Raw genomic sequence first — 20,457 nt, 5'->3', positions numbered from 1 at the left:
GCGACCGACTCTCGCATAAGGGAAAGGCGACACGCGTTGCTGAGGCATTGTTCGGTGGAGCGAATTGAAAATTATCCCGGTATTTTCTCTCGGAGTGGCTGATGACCGATAGTAAATAAACCTTTTTTTTCATTTATTCACCGACGGACCTCGGCAGGATCGCGATAAAACTGCGTTAAAACAAAGAAATAAAGTATAAATTGTCTCGCTATCTTGGCGATCCGATGGAGGAGGTATTATCAAAACGGTTAGATTTTTACGTTTAATTGTGTACGGCCATACCACGTTGGGAAGCACCGGTTCTCGTTCGATCACCGAAGTTAAGCAACGTCGGGCCCGGATAGTACTTGGATGACTGACCGCCTGGGAATACCGGGTGCTGTAGACTTTTTTTTCGAATATTCCTAGATTTATTTCGAAAATTAAAGCGCATCGCAAAGACCTATTTCATTATTTGTTTGCGCTTTTAACTGAATGTAGTAGCTATCAAAATTTCGTCGTTGGAAATATTCACAAATCATTACTTTCTTTCAGCAGATTGTCTATTTTGTGGAAATGTGACGTCATAGATTGAGTTGCTAAGTAGCTGTTCTCATAGTTTCCTCAACATCATTTACCGTCAATCATTGAGCGACAGACTCTCGCATAAGGGAAAGGCGACACGCGTTGCTGGGGCATCTTTCGGTGGAGCGAATTAAAAATTATCCAAGTAGTTTCTGTCGGAGTGGCTGATGACCGATAGTAAATAAACCTTTAATTTATTCAATCACCGACGTACCTCGGCAGGATCGCGATAAAACTGCGTTAAAACAAAGAAATAAAGTATACATTGTCTCGCTATCTTGGCGATCCGATGGAGGAGGTTTTATCAAAACGGTTAGATTTTTACGTTTTGTTGTCTACGGCCATACCACGTTGAAAGCACCGGTTCTCGTCCGATCACCGAAGTTAAGCAACGTCGGGCCCGGTTAGTACTTGGATGGGTGACCGCCTGGGAATACCGGGTGCTGTAGACTTTTTTTCGAATTTTTCTCGATTTATTTCGAAAATTAAAGCGCATCGCAAAGAGCTATTTCATTATTTGTTTGCGCTTTTAACTGTATGTAGTAGCTATCAAAATTTCGTCGTTGGAAATATTCACAAATCATTACTTTCTTTCAGCAGATTGGCTATTTTGTAGAAATGTGACGTCATAGATTGAGTTGCTAAGTAGCTGTTCTCATAGTTTCCTCAACCTCATTTACCGTCAATCATTGAGCGACAGACTCTCGCATAAGGGAAAGGCGACACGCGTTGCTGAGGCATCTTTCGGTGGAGCGAATTGAAAATTATCCGAGTAGTTTCTGTCGGAGTGGCTGATGACCGATAGTAAATAAACCTTTAATTTATTCAATCACCGACGTACCTCGGCAGGATCGCGATAAAACTGCGTTAAAACAAAGAAATAAAGTATACATTGTCTCGCTATCTTGGCGATCCGATGGAGGAGGTATTATCAAAACGGTTAGATTTTTACATTGTGTTGTCTACGGCCATACCACGTTGAAAGCACCGGTTCTCGTCCGATCACCGAAGTTAAACAACGTCGGGCCCGGTTAGTACTTGGATGGGTGACCGCCTGGGAATACCGGGTGCTGTAGACTTTTTTTGAATTTTCCTCGACTTATTTGGAAAATTAAAAGCGCATCGCAAAGAGTTATTTCATTGTTTGTTTGCGCTTTAAATTAGCTGAATGTAGTAGCTATCAAAATTTCGTCGTCGGAAATATTCACAAATCATTACTTTCTTTCAACAGATTGGCTATGTTGTGGAAATGTGACGTCATAGATTGAGTTGCTAAGTAGCTGTTCTCATAGTTTCCTCACCCTCATTTACCGTCAATCATTGAGCGACCGACTCTCGCATAAGGGAAAGGCGACACGCGTTGCTGAGGCATCTTTCGGTGGAGCGAATTGAAAATTCTCCGAGTATTTTCTCTCGGAGTGGCTGATGCCGATAGTAAATAAACCTTTAAATTTATTTATTCACCGACGGACCTCGGCAGGATCGCGATAAAACTGCGTTAAAACAAAGAAATATAGTATACATTGTCTCGCTATCTTGGCGATCCGATGGATAGGTATAATCAAAACGGTTAGATTTTTACGTTTTGTTGTCTACGGCCATACCACGTTGAAAGCACCGGTTGTCGTCCGATCACCGAAGTTTAGCAACGTCGGGCCCGGTTAGTACTTGGATGGGTGACCGCCTGGGAATACCGGGTGCTGTAGACTTTTTTCACATTTCCTCGACTTATTTGGAAAATTAAAAGCGCATCGCAAAAAGCTATTTCATTGTTCTTTTGCGCTTTTAGCTGGACGTAGTAGCTATCAAAATTTCGTCGTCGGAAATATTTACAAATCATTACTTTCTTTCAGCAGATTGGCTATTTTGTGGAAATGTGACGTCATAGATTGAGTTGCTAAGTAGCTGTTCTCATAGTTTCCTCACCCTCATTTACCGTCAATAATTGAGCGACCGACTCTCGCATAAGGGAAAGGCGACACGCGTTGCTGAGGCATCTTTCGGTGGAGCGAATTGAAAATTATCCCGGTATTTTCTCTCGGAGTGGCTGATGATGGATAGTAAATAAACTTTTCATTTAATATTCAATCACCGACGTACCTCGGCAGGATCGCGATAAAACTGCGTTAAAACAAAGATTCAAAGTACATTGTCTCGCTATCTTGGCGATCCGATGGAGGAGGTATTATCAAAACGGTTAGATTTTTACGTTTTGTTTTCTACGGCCATACCACGTTGAAAGCACCGGTTCTCGTCCGATCACCGAAGTTAAGCAACGTCGGGCCCGGTTAGTACTTGGATGGGTGACGGCCTGGGAATACCGGGTGCTGTAGATTTTTTTCGAATTTTCCTCCATTTTTCAAAAATTAAAGCATCGCAAAGAGCCATTTCATTGTTTGTTTGCACTTTTAGCTGAATGTAGTATCTATCAAAATTTTGTAGTCGGGAATATTCACAAATCAATACTTTCTTTGAGTAGGATTGGCTATTTCGTGGAAATGTGACGTCACAGATTGATTTGCTAAGGAAATGTTCTGATTTTCCTCAACTATTATCATTTTTACCGTTTCTGCTGGCAAAATGCGGCTATCAGAACAGCTGCTATTGGAGAAACCCTTATCGTGGTACTACCAAATAGAAAAAGGTGACGATCAACGTCGCTTGGTGCTATACGAGCCTAAGATAAACCTTTTAGGTCTGATGAATGTTAATTCATCATTCTCTTTTGCCCTGGTAACCTTTATGACCTAAGACCGTCTGACAGGTTTAACATATTGTAGGATGTCTCAAAAAATGTATTACCGTAGCTTTAAGATTAATAATTCATTCACTATAATCGATTGATGTATTGATTGAATGAATGAATGAATGAATGAATGAATGAATGAACACTTTATTTTTCAAATATAATTTACAGCATAGTGTACAAGGCATAATACAAAACACAGTAAAATTAGACCTGGTGGGGCCTGTAGAAACTAACAAAACAGGTCCCTCAAAAGAGAAAAGTGAAGAAAAAAAGAGAAATGCAATAAAGAAAAAAATATGCTTACAGTAGACTTTTAACACACAAAATGCTCTCATAGTAAACTATGATAACAGCTTGATTAAGATGTAATCATTTAATAAGCCAGTTGTTTTCTGTAATATTTCAATAACAATAATTTTAGTTTGAATTAGAGGATAACTATAAAATATAGGCAAGCACAAAGTTGCTTTCTATAATTTCTCAGGGACAGTTTAGAATTTTCCAGGTTTTTAGATTTTCACTGATGTTATTCCAAAGTAAAGGGCCGGATACTTTTACTGAAAATGTTCTTCTTTGACTATTGAAAGAAAGTGTTTGTAAATCTTGACGTCGTCGAGTATTATGACTGTGGATTTGAAAATTTTGGCTCCAATGATTTTCGAATGATTTCGGTAATTCAGAGTGGACAAAAGTACCTAGCTGAAGTTTATTAATATCTTTGAGCTTGAGGATATTAAACCGTTTGAATATAGGGTCAGTGTGCGCCAAATCATAGGAATAGAAATTAGCCTAATAACTCTTTTTTGCAATACAATGACAGAAGTTTATTTTCGAAATTTCGTCCCCAAACTGAGTTAAGTTGTCGACCATTAACACAAAATGCCGTAATAATTTTTCAATAGCAGCTAGTCATTTATTAATAAACGTACACAATAAAACAATCTGTAGTATATAGTGCTTATGTCAAATGTATGCTTTAAGCACTATTTTCTGGCAGAATGCCTTCTCAGTGTCGATTACTTACTAGTCTGTATCTGTGGTGGTCTAGATATGGTAAACTTCAAGGATTTATTCACACAATTATATCTCCCCTGTTCCCATCTTACATTGTTGAAATGATCTTATCTAATCGATTTGATAAACGTTGATAAGAAACTTTGACCTCAAACAAATTGTACGCTCGCCGAATTGGCTGTGATTCAAGATAATTGCGGTTGCATAAAATGAGTGCAGATGAAAATATAGCATAATTGCGAGATAGCGTACATTCAAAGCGATACGTATCCTGTTTCTGTGATTAATTGCATGCATGGAAACGTAGAAATCATTGTCATCATTAGGTAAGTAGCATTAGGCCTCTAACTTCGGGTAAATACCTCATAGGCACATTTTTTTCAATTTCGGCGTCTCATTCAAGCTGTAGTTTTACACTTAGGGCCTTTTCGATTGCGATCTTCCAGAAGTGGGAACATTCTTCTCGGTTTAAAAATTTCTGGAATTTGGCTGAAATTTCCAAACGCAGCTACCAAGAAACAAGATCATTCCGATATCCCAGGAGGTTACGTTTTAAGTTTTTATACTAGTTAGCTCAGGGGCCATCCTCCCCCGGCAGAGATTCGAACCTGATGGCTTGGATATTGCCATGGTAGAAACCCAGCCATACTAGACCGAGTGTGCAGCTACATGCTGGAAATTACTCTGACCTTTAATCCATCTTATTAGTTTAAACAGGATACACTACATCTATAAGTCAACCCCCGATACATTCCCCACATCAGCACAGAACCATTTTGGCGGTATAGAGTATGGCGGTATATCGGGGGTGTTTTATGTACTTGTATGAAGATTGTACATTGATAAAACCTGGCGGTAATCGGGGGTGGCGGTATATGGGAGGGCCGGGTATATCATTTCCAGGTTTGAACATCAATGTATACACCGTATAGCAAAAAAAAGTCAGTTTCGACATTGAGACATTTTGGCATAGTCATTTTGGATATTTAGATTATATATTTTTTCAAAATTGATTGTAGAAATGGCAGCAGCGGATGATGATGACGTCACAGAAAATTTGAATAGAATTGAGGAAGAATTTCAGTGTAGCCTGTGTCTAAATCGTTTAAACAATCCGAAGATTCTACCATGTTTTCACTCGTTCTGCGCCGAATGTTTACAATCGTGGTATTTACACTGTCCAGAGCAGGCGATAATATGTCCCGAATGTCGTTTAGAGACGCTGTGTCCATCGGGCATAAGCGCGCTCAAAGATGACTTTCGTGCTAAAAGCGTCATCGATAATTTGCCTAAACTAACCGAGGTTACTAACGAACATAAAACCTGTACATCTTGTGATTACGAAAATGTTGCGATTTGCGGATGTTTAGATTGTTTAGATTTGCTTTGCCGAGAATGTCAGTTCGCACACCGTCGACTGAAAGTTACTCGTTTACATACAGTACTAGCCTGCAAGGAATTTAATATACAAAGTCGATTATTAGCGATAAAAAAAGCAACAACTATGAGTACAGGATTGCTTTTTACTTTTGGCGGGCAGGGCAATAATAAAGGGGAACTTCAGTCGCCGTCTTGTGTCAGTTACCACGATAAGTTTATTCACGTGTCAGATATGAATGGAGTGCACACCTTCGACCAAGATGGTCAATTTATCAAAACCACTCCAATGGAACGACTCATTGTTTGTACGTTTCTATGGAAACCAATCATTTGGAACAGACAATCACGAATCTTGCGCCTCTTATGTATGGCGCCGGAAATAATTGATATGGCATTTTTTACCAATGGCTGTATGGTATTTACGACTTCCTACTGCTGTCTTTCAGTTTGTTCCCAGATCGTGAATAATGATTTTTGTAATTTTGAAATTCGTAATATTGGTACGAAGATGTTGAACAGACCGTGGGGAGTTGCGGTAGACAGCAAAAATTTGATTTATGTGGTAGATAAGCACAGCGGGTGTATTTTCTGTTTTGAGGCTAACGGTGAATTTGTAAAAAAGATCTCATGTAAGGGCCAAGGGGAAGGTCAGCTTTTGAATCCGACATTCATTGCCATCAGTCCTACCGACGAAATATCAGTTACCGATACTATAAATATAAATATAACTCAATTCAAACATTCGGTTAAAATATTCGATAAGAAGGGACATTTTTTACTGCAGTTTGATTTATGTGAGCCGTTTTCACAATGCGTCATGAACCTACACAGACCTATACAGGGTAGTACTATAGCAATTACTGATCGTAATCTTATCGTTATTCTAGACCCTGAAACTAAAGTCGTGCAGTTATTTACTAATAAAGGAGAACATATAAAAACGGTGACTAAATTCGAGGGTTTAAAAGAACCCCGTGGGGTTTGTTTGATTGATGATAATATCATGGATAGGCAGTTGTTAGTTAGTGTTGACAAGGGCGACCATTGTCTTAAAGTTTTCAAATTTTAGAAAGAAAAATCTCAAAAACTGTATACACGTAGGCTATATATAGAAACGATTTAATGGAAAAATATAGCTGCAAGCAGCGATAACGGGTTTCTGACTTTCTGGGTAGAATGCCGTTCAGGGATGCGAGCAAAGATTTCACCCGAAATCAGTTCGTTACATTCCGTTTTTTTAAAGAGCCACCTAGGGGTCAACTTACAACATGGATATGTTGACCCGCATGTGCTACTACGCGCAAAGTACTAATGTGCCAGGTTTTGGGGGAAATAACATCGAGAAGAACGAAGCTCCGGTGTTTTTACCATTCCCTAGTGACAGTTTAAGCGCATATTCGGTTATTATTGGTTCCGAAAAAAAGTCGACTAGATAAGAAAACCGAATTTGGCCTTAAGCACAAATTTGGCCTATAGGGTAAACTATGCAGGAGGGAAAGCCTTATAGTGTTACTATTAGTAGAGGAGTGACAGGTCAGTCTGACAAGTTAAGCGATCAGATGGACTACAATTCACTTGAAATTGACGTCCAATAACCATTATAAAAACATAGTCACGAACGGTACCATCACTCTCCATTACTGACTGTCACTGGTCTCTGGCTAGCAATCATTCTTTATCGGTGCAGTGGGTAGGTATTTTCAACTGACTTTGTTGTTCTATGACATTACCATCGCCGCTGCGTCACGATGTGATGTACTTGTACAAGGGACCTCTGATTTGTAATGTATGTGATGTATAAACTGACTATAGACCGTTTAATATCGACGATAACAAGGTATCACCGACGCTGACATTTTCTGACGCTAACTTGTATGACCCGCCTTTTGGACCGGACCAATTCAATTCAATTAAGAAAACGCGTACCGGTACAATAGATAAATAAACCGCTGTTGATTTTTCGAAGTATTGATATCCACGAACAAAACTCTACTATTATAGAATGTTTAAAAGGAACTGTTTTTAATAAAAGTATGAATAAACTTACTTCACAAACAAGGAAGTACATTTTTAACTTGTGAACCCCAGTTATTCAGAGTAACCTGTGATTTGGATATTCTCGGAGCCTTCCTTCTTTATCTATTTATGAAATGACGTCACAAACTTTCAGATTCGCGCCAGTATGCGCGCCATGATTGATGATTGCTTTTTCCACCGGTGTCATCTTTAAGTAACCTCAAGTTTAAAATAGGAAGCACAGTACGGGATGTACATCCATAGAAACTACGCGCAGAAAGAGACTGTTATATTATTATCAGAGTTTGACATTTTGTTTCAAAGTGGTTAGTAGTCAAATCTAATAGAAGATGATTTTTATGTGACGAAACTCAGTGGAAAATATGTTAAAATAATAATCAGCAGGAATCCAATAGGGTTTCTGCCGAGGCAGCAGAAACCCTAATAAACATTTTACTAATCAACTTATATATCTATGAAAATCGCAAAATTATCGATATTGATGCAATTCCTCCTTCCTCTCACAACACCTTGATCCACTATTAATGCAACTCTTTAACTCCAGCAAAGCTCATTTCGCCCACCATTATGTCACTACGTTTTTTCTTGTTGTTTGTCCGTTTTCGTACACTAAAACACTGTAGGCCTACGCCCTGTAGCCTAATCTCGTCTAGTTGTTCCCACAGCATGATCGTAAAATGATGTATCTTGTGTGGTACACATTATTCGCAACGCTCCATGCGCGAAGGGTGAATTGAAAAAATCGTTTGTAAAGAGCGGCGCAGTTAATAGTTATTAAATCAAACATAGAACTGTCTTCCTGTTACAGTAAGTTTGTTCTACAGACTCGCTCAGATTACGTTTTAAAACTTCTTTTTAAAAGATTCTTCTGTTGGAGGGCTCCCAGACCCCAATCAGTGGGACGTCGCGCCTGCGCTGTCGACTCCTGCTCTAGAGATAAGGTCCCAATTTTGTGGAAAAGTACCCCCCACGCCAGCATTCCGCTACGGTTCTGAAACAAGGATTTTCGAGGTGGTTCGAAATGGACAGTATATGTATACATGAATACGTACCGGGGTTTTTTCATCTAAAAAATGGGGATTGTCCTTTTTTTGTTTGTACATGTATGTTAACGCAGTTAACACTTTCCAAAATGGTGAAAAGTAATGAAAATTCAAAGCGAACCCACACGTAGGCTGCCGCATTGATTTTGGTGACCGGCTGGTTTTCTTTGCAGAGGTATAATCATTTGAAATGTAAGAATGAAATTTATTCACCACTAATTTATGTAGCAAGTAACTCTGGACGTATCGGCCCCACTCCGCGCGGTTGCCCCACCGCGCGGGATTTACGCGAAGCAGCAGAACACAAACATGGCCACTCTCTCAATTTTCAATGATAGAAATCGTGTGTGCATTTCAATTATTTCGGCTGTTAGGGTTTTAAGGCACAATATAAGTTGATGATGTGATATGGCGATGTTAATTAATGATAATTCCGCAGTGAAGCTAGTCACGAACGGTGCCGATTGAGTGTACAGCTGCCAAAACACTGAAATGTTCGTAGTTGCGTAACTATTTGCAGTGAATTGCAGACGAAACATGAAGCCTTAACGGCCGTTTAAAAAAAAATTTATACCAATCGCAATTGTAAAATAAAAATGAGATAGAACATAAGTTAAAATTCTGGCCATTTCTAAAATGTTATTACTAATTTTTAGTCAGTGCGGAACGGTTAGTTTTCCAACAATAATGAGGGGTGGTAGGTAGTCATGCAATTCAAGTCATCATTTATTCCACGTTACTTCCGTGTTGTTGAAAATCTCGCGAGTCCTGGACCAAACCCCATTGAACAATGTGATCCGTGTGCTGGCCACAAATGCACACAGATCACACTACACTACCAATTACACACTCCAGTACCCAGCTTTCATATATCAATCCAAATATTTAGTGTCTTTCTTCCTGGATGTTAAACAATAGTTCAATCTAAAATGTTTGCCAGCTACAATCGTCTTGGGTGTTTTCCCGCGAATATTTTCGTCACAGCTTTTGTATCTACCCTCAACTTAATGTATGTGCATGAGGGCCAAGGAGGTTAACCTATCCTCTGTCATTGAACATCGCTTGAAGTAGTTTCGCCGACGTTAGGCACTGCTTCGCTCGCACACACGACGGGACTGGTGAATGAAATGATTTTTTGGTATAAATCTGTAACTAATGGAGCATTCTCCTTAAAAAAAACATCTATAGAATCAGTGAAATGTAAAAAAGAATACCATGATGAAAATGTTATTAAGGAAATAACGTAACCATTATGAAACCTAAACAATGTTAACCATTCAGCGTCATTTTACAAACGACAACCGTAAATCGATGTGCAGAACGTCACAGGTCTATGTGTACACATACAAGCTAATTCCGCAAAATATTATCGACAAAGATGGAATGGCTTCCTGTGATTATATAATGAGTTCTTTTTGAACGTCGAAATGTTATATTGAATTGAATATCACTAGAAGACGTTTTGTAATAGTAAAGGATGTATGATTATATCAGAAGCGGCAGGCATAAATAGATATGATAAGTAAATCAGGTTATTCGGTCAAAATGGCGGATGTATACACGATTTGGAAGTCTGATGTAAAAGGAAGATCCTGACATGGGAATGCTGGTGGAATGACGAAGCTATCTACGATCTGTGTAGGGCCGGCGTGAATTTCATCAGCGGCTACAAGCGGTCAATATAAAAATGTGTAAAGATCATTTCAATATTCAAATGTTTTAGAAAATATGTTCGATATTAGGGGTATGCAGGTTTAATGAGATTAGCAATTTACAATAGCATAGCTGTCGTATGCGGCTCCGCATCCTCTGATGGCATGTGTATTAGGTGACAATTCAATTCTATATTGATCCTTATTACATATAAAATTCCGGGATAAAATTCCCAAATTCAATAAAATTACAAATTCTAAAATAAGAACATACAACATACAAGTCATACGGGTAATTCATACAGAATAACATAAACAATTCATTTTAAATGACTGTCTACTACAACCTAGACTCAAGAGGATATCGAGTGACAGCCAAACCCACCGGACCGGGCCGGCTGGCTGGGCCACACGATATGCTCCAAAGTCATAATGAAACAGACATCAGATGAGCTCTTTCCTCAACTATGGAGGCAATGAAGTTGCAGACCAGCTTAGAGGCAAAAGTGAATTAAGTCGGTCGCAAGTTATCAATTATTGACAATTTTCAATAAAAAACTTAAACCAGTACTATACAGTCGCAGACCCGTATCACCTACCAAATCGCCAAATCTGTTAATTCCCCAAATTTCTTAAAACTTCGATTTCACATTTGCAATTCCACATTAGCTTATCCCAAAAATTCTACATTTTTTTCGCAGGCGTCAAATAATTCATCAAAATTAATTTTCTTGTTTAAATTTGTCAACTGTGTTACTGTGTGAGCCTAGTGTTCTGTAACCTGTTACATATGCTAAAAAATTACCAAAATCACGAAGGGCATATTCACCTAAAAAGGACGTTCGTTCGAGGCGTCTTCAAAACTTCCCAAAACAACTGGGTTCCGCCTACGGACGAATAGCCGGAGAAAAGTAAACGCAATAGCCAGCTGGACCAACGTCCCAAGCGAGCGAATAAGTGATCTGAATTAATGAGAACGATTTTAAGATATACATTTATATATTTTAGATACTATAAAACACACATTACAATCAGTGACTACAAACTTAAGTGGCTACAGTCAAACAAATGCATCACTAAATAAATAACTATATTTACAATGATGGAAATAAAATGAGATTATAAAATGAAAAAGGAACAAATTACAAACGTATCTATTTTATGATTCTAAAACACTACTATAAAAACAACATCCTCAGTTTATTTTCGTTGATGATGAAATGGCAGTTTCAGTAGTACATACAGAATCAATCTGGAAATAAATAAATCTCAATGGCAATATTAACTAGGCAACAGTAGAAAATTGGTGAAGAAACCTATATTTACCATAAATCCTCTATGTTTGTGTATCTGGAGACAGATAATGAATCTTTCAGCATCAGATCTCTCAAAGCCCACAAAGCGTTCAACGTATCACCATGGTTACTGGCTCCATTAGCTAACCACTGAACGGGTAGTTTACCATTGTTGTTCAGAGGTGTACTCTCGGGAATAGCGGTTAAATTCTTATCCCAATCGGAAACTAATTTACTGTCTTTACTCAATCCTTCAATGTACCTGAAAACACATAAGTAAGCGAAATCTCAGTGTTTTCCCCATTTACTGCACATTCGTTTTGATCTGTTGCCATGAATAAGGATCTACATTCAATTTCAAATTAAAATCTGTCATCAAACATGGGTAATCTCATAGAATTACTTATGATTTTATCGTTGTTCTATGTCCAATAAAGCTTTTAGGATATTTTATGAAATGGAATAGTTTATGAATTTCTTGTGATAGACAAATGTATTAATCATTTGAAAATGAAAAATGCTTGGACCAGGTAGAAAAATTCTACAATCTGAAAGGGGTCAACGGTAGAACTAGAGGTCTAGGAACACCGCCCACTTGGTGGAATCCTTGACAATCGAACAATTTCACTATTATACAACATCTTTTCATTGAAATTATGTAGTACGTATATATGAATGACTTAGCAACCCACCATAATTAACCATTAGCACTCTAGCCGCCCGTATCTGCCCTGCCTATTACTCCCTAAGCTGCCCAAATCCGCCCCGGTCCTTTTTTGTATGATGCATGAAAACGGTTATGGTGGAATGCGAACCCAATAGTGTATTGTAAACTAGACACCTAAGTCTTTGAAATATTCTGAGTTCTCACTTCACATCCAAATAACTTTGGGTGGATTTCGGGGGCCCATAAGGACATGATTTTGGTGGCCTACCTCATCAAATCTTATGAAAGCCTTGACAATTTACTGCAAAATAACATGAACTTGTAATGCATGGAAATAAACAGCAAATGAGCTATTTGGTATCGTGATGAGCGGGGATTTTTCCTTGAATTTTCTGAGGAGTAATTGACACTACAAAGTGAAATTCCTGAGCGCTAATGGGTTAAAGAGCATTTAATGAGTTACAATCTTGTAAGTGATTGCAGTCACACAATATGCATGGAGGTACTTATATAGTTAGATGGATCAATTGAATATAATTTAATACTCAACTGCCCCTCGTGGCAAGAACCAAAAAATTTGGGTAACCACAAATTCATGTGAATAGATGTGTCCTATAACAGTGCTTACAAGTATCAAATGAAGATTTATCTGTTGGATATTATCTTCTTACTATTCATCTACCAATGAGGACTGGCGAGATCATGATGGCTGCTGCTGCATTATATTGCGCATTGGGCCATTTTTTGGGCTGCGGATAGTGTCAAGGGTTGATACATATATGAACCAAATATCAAGACAATTCATTTAAGCGTTGCCAAAATTAAAACGTGGCAATGCCACGCATGTCTCCCTGGGGTAGGCAGACAGTAATGGGACAACAAATTGAAGACTGATAACAAATATATTGCAAACTTTATAGAAAACAGCCGAGGCTACAAAATTGTTCATCTACTTTGCATGAATTGTTGGGTAGAAGAATAGGCAAACCTTTCTCAACCTTCCTGCCAAGTTTCATGGAAATCCATCAAGAATTGCAAGCTGTATCAAACTAACAATAAATTAAAGATGGTCTAAATGGGACGGCACACACTAGCTGAAATAAGATGTATCCCGATCTTGTATCTGGATTGTCTGTAGACTGATGGATGAAAGGACCGACAGTGTAAGAGAAGTTGCCTGCTGCAATTAAAGTCTCAAGTAGGCTTTAAGTGATTACAAGTATAAGATAAGAAACCTTCAGCAACCAAGTTACTTAATTATCAAAGTGAAAGCTCACTCATGAGATTATAATTCGTTAACTTACTTGAGATAGGCTTCTGAATGCAACAAACGCTGTGTTTTAGGTGGCACTGATACGAACATCGGAGAAGGAGGACGTGGTGGAGGCATTGGATGTATAGGTGTTGAACCAGCTGCAAAATATGAATCAATTACAGTAATCAGTTCAACTGTCATTTGAACATAGTAAACCTTGCTTAATCCAGACAATATTTATGGTCCACCCATACAAAAAATTAGTGTGATGTTCAATGCAGATTTCATATAAACTGGATTGATTTGATCAGTCACAAATGATCTGGATGAAGCAGGGTCTTCTACTAAACATCCGAAATATTATGGCCAGTACTAAACACAATATTTTTAGCGGATAGCTATTATTACTGCAAAACAACAACAACGCTAAGCATGGCAACAAACAATACGGTTCACATTGCCATACCATAATGGCCTGTTACTGTGTGCCTCACATTTCATTATAAAAGTTCAATCAATTGAAATAAGAGGATAGCAAAATTTCCATAAAACAACGGGCAAATACCGGTATTGGAGATATCATTGTTGATAACAACCCCATCTTCTTCAGATTGATGATTGTGGGCAAATATAAGAATTACAGATTCTGATAAATCAAATTCTGATAACTGATAAATTAATCCAATACAATTCAACAACCTTTGCACTGCACAGTAATTGTAAGAAAAATTTCACATGAAAAAACAAGACATCAAGAGGATATCAATTTTTCATTCATTTTCGAAATTGCTCTTTGTGTAAGGTGCAGAAAAAATGAAAGTAGATAAGAAATTTTTGTTCTCAGGAACATGTTTCTGATTCTGTAATCGGCTAAACCCATAGATGGGTACCCAGGGCCATACATAGCCCAGATATTTTGGAAAAGTGCTCTTTTAGCCAATATCATTGTTATATCCAATAGAACTGCCCTTGTCGGGTTTCTTAATCGCTGCCCCCCAAATTCAAACGCTAGGTGTGGCCCTGGTATCACGATAATATTTGTGATGAAGAAAATTATCAATCATGAAAATTTACAAACTGAGAGCAAAAGAAAAAGAATTACAGTCAACCCTGGTTTAGTCGAACCGACATAGTGTTGGATTTTATAGAATTACTATACCGTGATGGTAATTCAGTAGCATGTTATTTCATTCAATGAAAACTAAAAATATTCACATTAAACAAGTAAGATTTTTGGATAGTTTGTTGCTCATTCTATGGGCAAAATGTTCAGTAGTTGAATTCTGATAGTTTGACTGACATTTCGAGCTGCAATAGATAAACTACTACTGTCCGCATATTAATAATATTCTCAGATTTTCTGGTATGGCAAACAATGCCATGTGGACGCTTGTTACATCAACAATATAACCCTCTGAGAAGGAATATAGCAACCATTAGCAAAATTGCTTGTTTGATTTCACTTATGTTCCCTTTAGATCAAACTGAAGCAGGTTTGACTGTAAAGAAAACATGTTATGATGAGATTAATATGTATCGATAAGTAAGGTTTATGAAGTGTTTCTGGTTAGTTAAGTGCAAGCATGATTAGAATAAGGAGAAAGGAAGAGTATAATTTTCAAAAATATCAAAATAGTGAAAAAATTATATAATTACAATCAAAGGTTTGTAGTAATTCTAATCAATTAAAACTATGCTCTCAAAATGAATAACAAATTAAGGTTAACAAATTTTTAGAAAATCTTATAACGAGCTGTGTTAATAAAGAGGTACCTTTAAGTTGAACTAGACTAGTGTGGAATGAAGGGATAGGTAGTGCTTCCGCAACAGGAACAACAGAAGGCAATTTCCTTTTTTTCAGTGATAGCATAGGCGTCAATGGCTGATCAGATAATGGCTTTGTTGAAGAAAGCAGAGGTGACACTAACCGTGTAGATAGTAATTCAGATGAAATAGCCTGAGAAAGCGTAGTTGGCGCTGGTGGAACAGATGAAGGGTATATACAATTAGCTGGTATATGACCTGTAGTTGGTTGTGGTACACCAATCGGGTGCATCATACCTGGGGCATTATTGTAGGGTATACCACCAGGGGGTATTGTGGTATTGAATCTTAACGGGCGTTGCACAACAATGCCTTGCATTGGAGGAACACTAGATTGTGGCATCATCATTACACCAGTCATTCGTGCTGGACCTACCATCACACCTTAGCAAACAAAAGAAAAAGAACACACAAAACACTGAAAACAATATTTTAAACAAGTTAACAGAAGCAAGTTACAATCTACCAATTAGGGTGCACTGACGTGTACCCACTAGATTAACCTGGAGCAAATTTTTTGTTAGAAGAGATTTCAATAATTCAACATCTGTTCACTGATGTTAGAGGGAACATTGATTATGTGTATGATGTAAGGGTGAGTGAGTGATGAGTGAGTAAAAGGGTGCATTGGAAAAAAGGTCAAATGAAATTGAACAGTGCAATCATTAACAAGAGACATATCATTTTTAGATGTATTTTATTCTGTATCAAAAATAGATGACATCTCAATATTTCTTAATAATATCTCAGCATCAGTGTAACATCTGTAACAAAGAAAAATAAAATAATCCTAGGTACAAAATGACAATAGAGATATCTTGGCACTCATCAGTTAGTGGAATCTTACCTTTGGTAATGCAAAATTCTCCATGGGCTTAACTTGAAAAAGCATGTACGTTAGTGGTAGTAGGTATCCACACTGGCTAAATTCACCTGAGTAAGGTGAATTTTTATCGAGGACATTATGTGATTCACACTACGAGACTGAATATCAGGCACAAAATAAAATGAATGAATTTCTGTTGAATATCAAGAACATGAGCACCATAAACCATACCGACAGAGGAGAATCATCGAAAAAACTCAACCCAACGGCTAAACTATGAAATAGACAGCACCAGTTGGTTCTATAAATACACCGTAACATTGAGAATATAACAAATTACCATTATTCTGTTGTGAGTTATGATTGTAATAATGAAAAGCAGGCATTGGTACACTATTTCCACCACTAGAGCTTGCTGTTTGTTGGGCCCAGTTCAAATAATCTTGGCCCGCTGCCAACTGTTGGGCTAACAGTTCTTCTTTTTCTTTGCGCTCTTCTTGATATTTCTTTGCACGGAAATTGTATTCGTCTCTCACATGATCTGGTAGGGTGCGCCACTGTAAACAAAGTGAGTGAATCAATCTTTACAAACCCATGTCTAACAAATACCATGATGTTCTCTTGATAAAAATATACTTTCTACTAATATAGTAATATAATTTGCTCTTAGATTGGTTGGGTCAGTTGCTTCACATCCAGTTTAAAAGTTGCATCTAGTATTAAAAATTTTGAACTGTTGATACAATAGACTCTCAACTATGCTTTCACTAAGGAACTATCTGAAATGATCTAGACTTTCCTAGCTTATATTTCTTAAAACATGGCCAAATCTTGATTTCTAATTATCTACCTTTTGACCTATAATGCGACTAATTTCACCGAAGTTAACTTCAGGGTTTTCGTGATAGGTCATTTTTCTATGTTCGCTAGCATACAGTATAAATCCGCTCGGGTCACGACGGACTCTATTCGGATCTTTATTTTTCTTCTTTTTACCACCAGTCGATGTTGAAGGTTGAGATGATCCATCACAGTCATCATCTGTACAATGAAAATCGAGTGGAATCAATTGAATGGAATTTCTAGTTATTTTGTAATTTCACAAGAAATACATAGAAATAACTTCACTAAAAACTCAAAAAGATCAATGGTTTTACATTTGATTCAAGCATTTAAAATCAATATTTTGATATTCAAAATCATGTCAAACATGCTAAATTATATCATACATAATATAAATGATTGATTTAGTAGTGAGTGTCATTGATAGAGGGCAGTAGTGTGCTGAGTTAGAAAAAGATTGTTCAAATCAAGTTAAAAATCATGCTCAATTATAACATGCCTTAATTTTGGCAACATGCTTTAAAATTAACCTTCTACCCAGATATAAAACAATATCAGACATATGGGATAAGAGAAATATAGAATCCAAAGCCATTGTTAACAAGGCAGAAAAGGTACCACCTCTGCGAACACCAACCTTAAAGATACTCAATGATTTGAACCATCTTCGAGAGTTAAAATAATCTATTTCGATAACTGATTCGAAGATTAGATTTACATCTTTTATGAAAAGGAGATTAAAAATGTGAGAAGAGGAGTATAAGAACAGAAACTAAATGTGTTTCACTGCAAACTTAAGAAATAAAATTTAATGTTTTTTTTGTACAATAAAATTTATCTCAAGTGAGTCTTCCAAAGTTATCGAGGCCTTCCAGGAACTCCACTAGCCTATATCGTTCATGAACTAAACCAACATAATTTTTTCTGTAGGTGATAATTTATCCTAACACATCAAAATCTTAACTGAACAACAACACTGAATATACATTGCTGTACTTACCCTAATAAATTGGACGTCAAATTCATAGAAGATTACGACAACGGCGCCACTTGTCTGATACGTCAAAATTTTGCCGCTTTCAGGTGTGTACAGTTTTTTAAATGAAAAATTGTGCAGTTTGTTGTTTTCTAACATCAGTGGAAACAGATATTCTTTAAAACGAATTTAATTTGCCCTCGAATTTGAGCAATACATTTTTTTCTTATTAAACTAGAATTTTCCAAATGCTGTAAATAAGACTGGGTTAAAAGCAGAAATGACATCCATGGAAGCCCTCGGGTTTTGTGAAACAACACATACGGTGAACACTGTCACAAATAGGAAAACTGAACTAGGCTATAGAGATATCATTCAACCTTGAAAGTGTGAAGAACCGACTACCATAATTAACTCAATGATCTAAAGAAAGATTCTAGATGTATACAACTTTGTAGTTTCCACATGGTGGTACCATGCTATAAGCTAAGAGTAACAAATATCCAGTCTATAAAATTGATGCGAAGATCTCAAAAGAATACATACAAAAATAGCTGGCTACATGCACTGGTTTTGCAAAACGTTTTTTTCCAAAATGTTTCATTGCTGGCAACTTACAGAATAAAGAATGATACCTCTATAAGAGACTACTACACACAACAGTGAAAAGAAAATATATAAATAAAAAAAAAAATATATATATATAACTGGTGGTATATACACTGGAACCTTCTTATGACAGGGAACAGCCAATCTATAGATAATTAGTGTTAGCTATTGTTATTCTATTGAAAATTATTTTTTCCTTTTCTTCCCACTCCACCGTAAAAACCAGCATATAAATAGAGTTTTCAACCTCTGATTTTACCTCTAAAATATTGACCTTGACTTATACGCAGAGTATAGTTTCCTACTTCATATTTTCAGGTCACAAGAAATATTGATGAATGGATTTTTATCACAAATTCTACGAAATACACAATGCATTTTTCAGATGTCCAAAACTTTCTACTGAGTTACTTCACTATTGCTTCTAGGGTGCTCGATAGTAAGACACCTATATCTTGACCTGTCAAGTTACGTATACTGGTACATAGGTACTTCGTGCTTGAGAAACATACAACAACCTAGAGGTGGTATAGTAAACACTAGACAGGACAGTAAACCAAAGATACGTCAAAGATTTTGATGAAAATCCTACGATATTTTCTGCCCAAGTGCAGTTTTTTAGCCTTAAATACAAGGCACTGATAAGGCCTCGCCCAATAAGCTGAAGCCATTCATCACAAAGTTTGATTAACCAATTTTTCTGATAGTTTGTTTTAATTGACTGATATAAGAGCCTCGTCAAATAATAGCACACCACACCCTGAGGTGTGAGAGTGCTGCCATACAAGGGCATGCAATGACTACCTGTGTGGTTGTGTGGCTATGCCATTAATAGACTCACAATACTATACCATACACAATAACATATATTATGTAATAGCCTATATACGCCGCATTATGACATCACCGCATTATGACATCACCGTAGGCAGGTATACACATATTTTACATTGCAGCAAGGCGGTGATAAAGCAAAGTAACAAAATAGTTCATTTGTTTCATTTATTTGTAGTAAGTAACGACCTCAAATCAAAATGGAGCAATCTTCTTCATTTCATCGATCTTTGGAAGAATTTGAGAGGATATGATTTTTTAGATCGGAAATATACTCGTTCAATAAGTCGACCATGATATTTTCTGGTAAAAATCTGAGGCTAGATTATTGGCTTATTTGCCAGAACAAACAGTCTTTAAGACCGTAAAAGAGGATAAATAAAGGTCTTTGGGACTGCCGAAAAAACCCATTGTCGCTGCTTTGCACATATATAAATGGATTGAATCTTTTATTTGGTACAAAATTTTAGGTGCTACATCCGAATTTGTTATAATGAGGTTCCACTGTATATCTATGTATGTATATATAGTTGGAAGGCAAGCTGGTAAACATGCATACTTTCCCCTCCCCAGTAAGTATGCATGCTTAGTCAACTGCATTTAGTTTAATCACATACACATCAGACAGCAAATTATCCTGATCGTATGAAAAATCACAAATTAACCCCTCAGTTCTAATCCATACACTACTTACCTTGGTGCTGTGGTGATTGTTGATACATGGGCGGCGCATTACCCTTTATAACGTGGTGTTGCGGAGTCATCTGAGCCTGATACTGAGTCGGGTACGGACTCTGATGGGTTAGTGGTGCCACCTGGCCATACGGAGGTGGAGGGGGTATACTATACGGTATTTGCGGATATCCAACTTGTGTATTAATTGGATAAC

At 37.3% G+C, this 20,457-nt stretch overlaps 2 protein-coding genes and 5 non-coding genes across 9 annotated transcripts in view; 6 read left to right on the top strand and 1 right to left on the bottom strand.

Moving 5' to 3' along the window:
• The first annotated feature begins 268 nt into the window (after nt 1-268).
• Nucleotides 269-388, top strand: LOC141902983 (5S ribosomal RNA). Its single transcript, XR_012619023.1, has one exon. It is a non-coding gene; the product is annotated as a 5S ribosomal RNA (ribosomal RNA).
• A 509-nt stretch (nt 389-897) lies between these two features.
• LOC141902941 (5S ribosomal RNA) lies at nt 898-1,016 on the top strand. The gene has a single exon (XR_012618983.1). It is a non-coding gene; the product is annotated as a 5S ribosomal RNA (ribosomal RNA).
• Nucleotides 1,017-1,524: 508 nt separating this feature from the next.
• On the top strand, nt 1,525-1,643 carry LOC141902967 (5S ribosomal RNA). Its single transcript, XR_012619008.1, has one exon. It is a non-coding gene; the product is annotated as a 5S ribosomal RNA (ribosomal RNA).
• A 511-nt stretch (nt 1,644-2,154) lies between these two features.
• On the top strand, nt 2,155-2,273 carry LOC141902982 (5S ribosomal RNA). Its single transcript, XR_012619022.1, has one exon. It is a non-coding gene; the product is annotated as a 5S ribosomal RNA (ribosomal RNA).
• A 508-nt stretch (nt 2,274-2,781) lies between these two features.
• Nucleotides 2,782-2,900, top strand: LOC141902979 (5S ribosomal RNA). The gene has a single exon (XR_012619019.1). It is a non-coding gene; the product is annotated as a 5S ribosomal RNA (ribosomal RNA).
• A 1,629-nt stretch (nt 2,901-4,529) lies between these two features.
• Nucleotides 4,530-7,717, top strand: LOC141902455 (uncharacterized). Of its 2 annotated transcripts, XM_074790188.1 has the most exons (3): nt 4,530-4,653; nt 5,347-6,072; nt 6,154-7,717. In XM_074790188.1, the coding sequence occupies exons 2-3, from the start codon at nt 5,349-5,351 to the stop codon at nt 6,774-6,776; spliced, it is 1,347 nt and encodes a 448-aa protein (XP_074646289.1). In that variant the 5' UTR covers nt 4,530-4,653; nt 5,347-5,348; the 3' UTR covers nt 6,777-7,717. The 2 variants fall into 2 exon arrangements, with proteins under 2 accessions (XP_074646289.1, XP_074646288.1); XM_074790187.1 differs by having other exon boundaries at nt 5,347-7,717.
• Nucleotides 7,718-11,440: 3,723 nt separating this feature from the next.
• LOC141901587 (protein polybromo-1-like) overlaps nt 11,441-20,457 on the bottom strand; it is a 54,374-nt gene continuing 45,357 nt past the window's right edge. For both annotated transcript variants that reach the window (XM_074788917.1, XM_074788918.1), the window contains 7 exons: nt 20,263-20,457; nt 17,157-17,347; nt 16,647-16,863; nt 15,718-15,864; nt 13,706-13,814; nt 11,766-11,996; nt 11,441-11,691 (listed from right to left, as the gene is read on the bottom strand). In XM_074788917.1, the coding sequence (XP_074645018.1) occupies nt 11,691; nt 11,766-11,996; nt 13,706-13,814; nt 15,718-15,864; nt 16,647-16,863; nt 17,157-17,347; nt 20,263-20,457 (1,091 nt within the window). In that variant the 3' untranslated portion in view covers nt 11,441-11,690. The remainder of the gene's footprint in view (nt 11,692-11,765; nt 11,997-13,705; nt 13,815-15,717; nt 15,865-16,646; nt 16,864-17,156; nt 17,348-20,262) is intronic.

This window comes from Tubulanus polymorphus, chromosome 3 (genome assembly GCF_964204645.1).
Source record: "Tubulanus polymorphus chromosome 3, tnTubPoly1.2, whole genome shotgun sequence".
NCBI lineage: Eukaryota > Metazoa > Nemertea > Palaeonemertea > Tubulaniformes > Tubulanidae > Tubulanus > Tubulanus polymorphus.
Note: the sequence above shows the minus strand (reverse complement) of the source record. Positions and strands in the feature narration are given on the sequence as shown.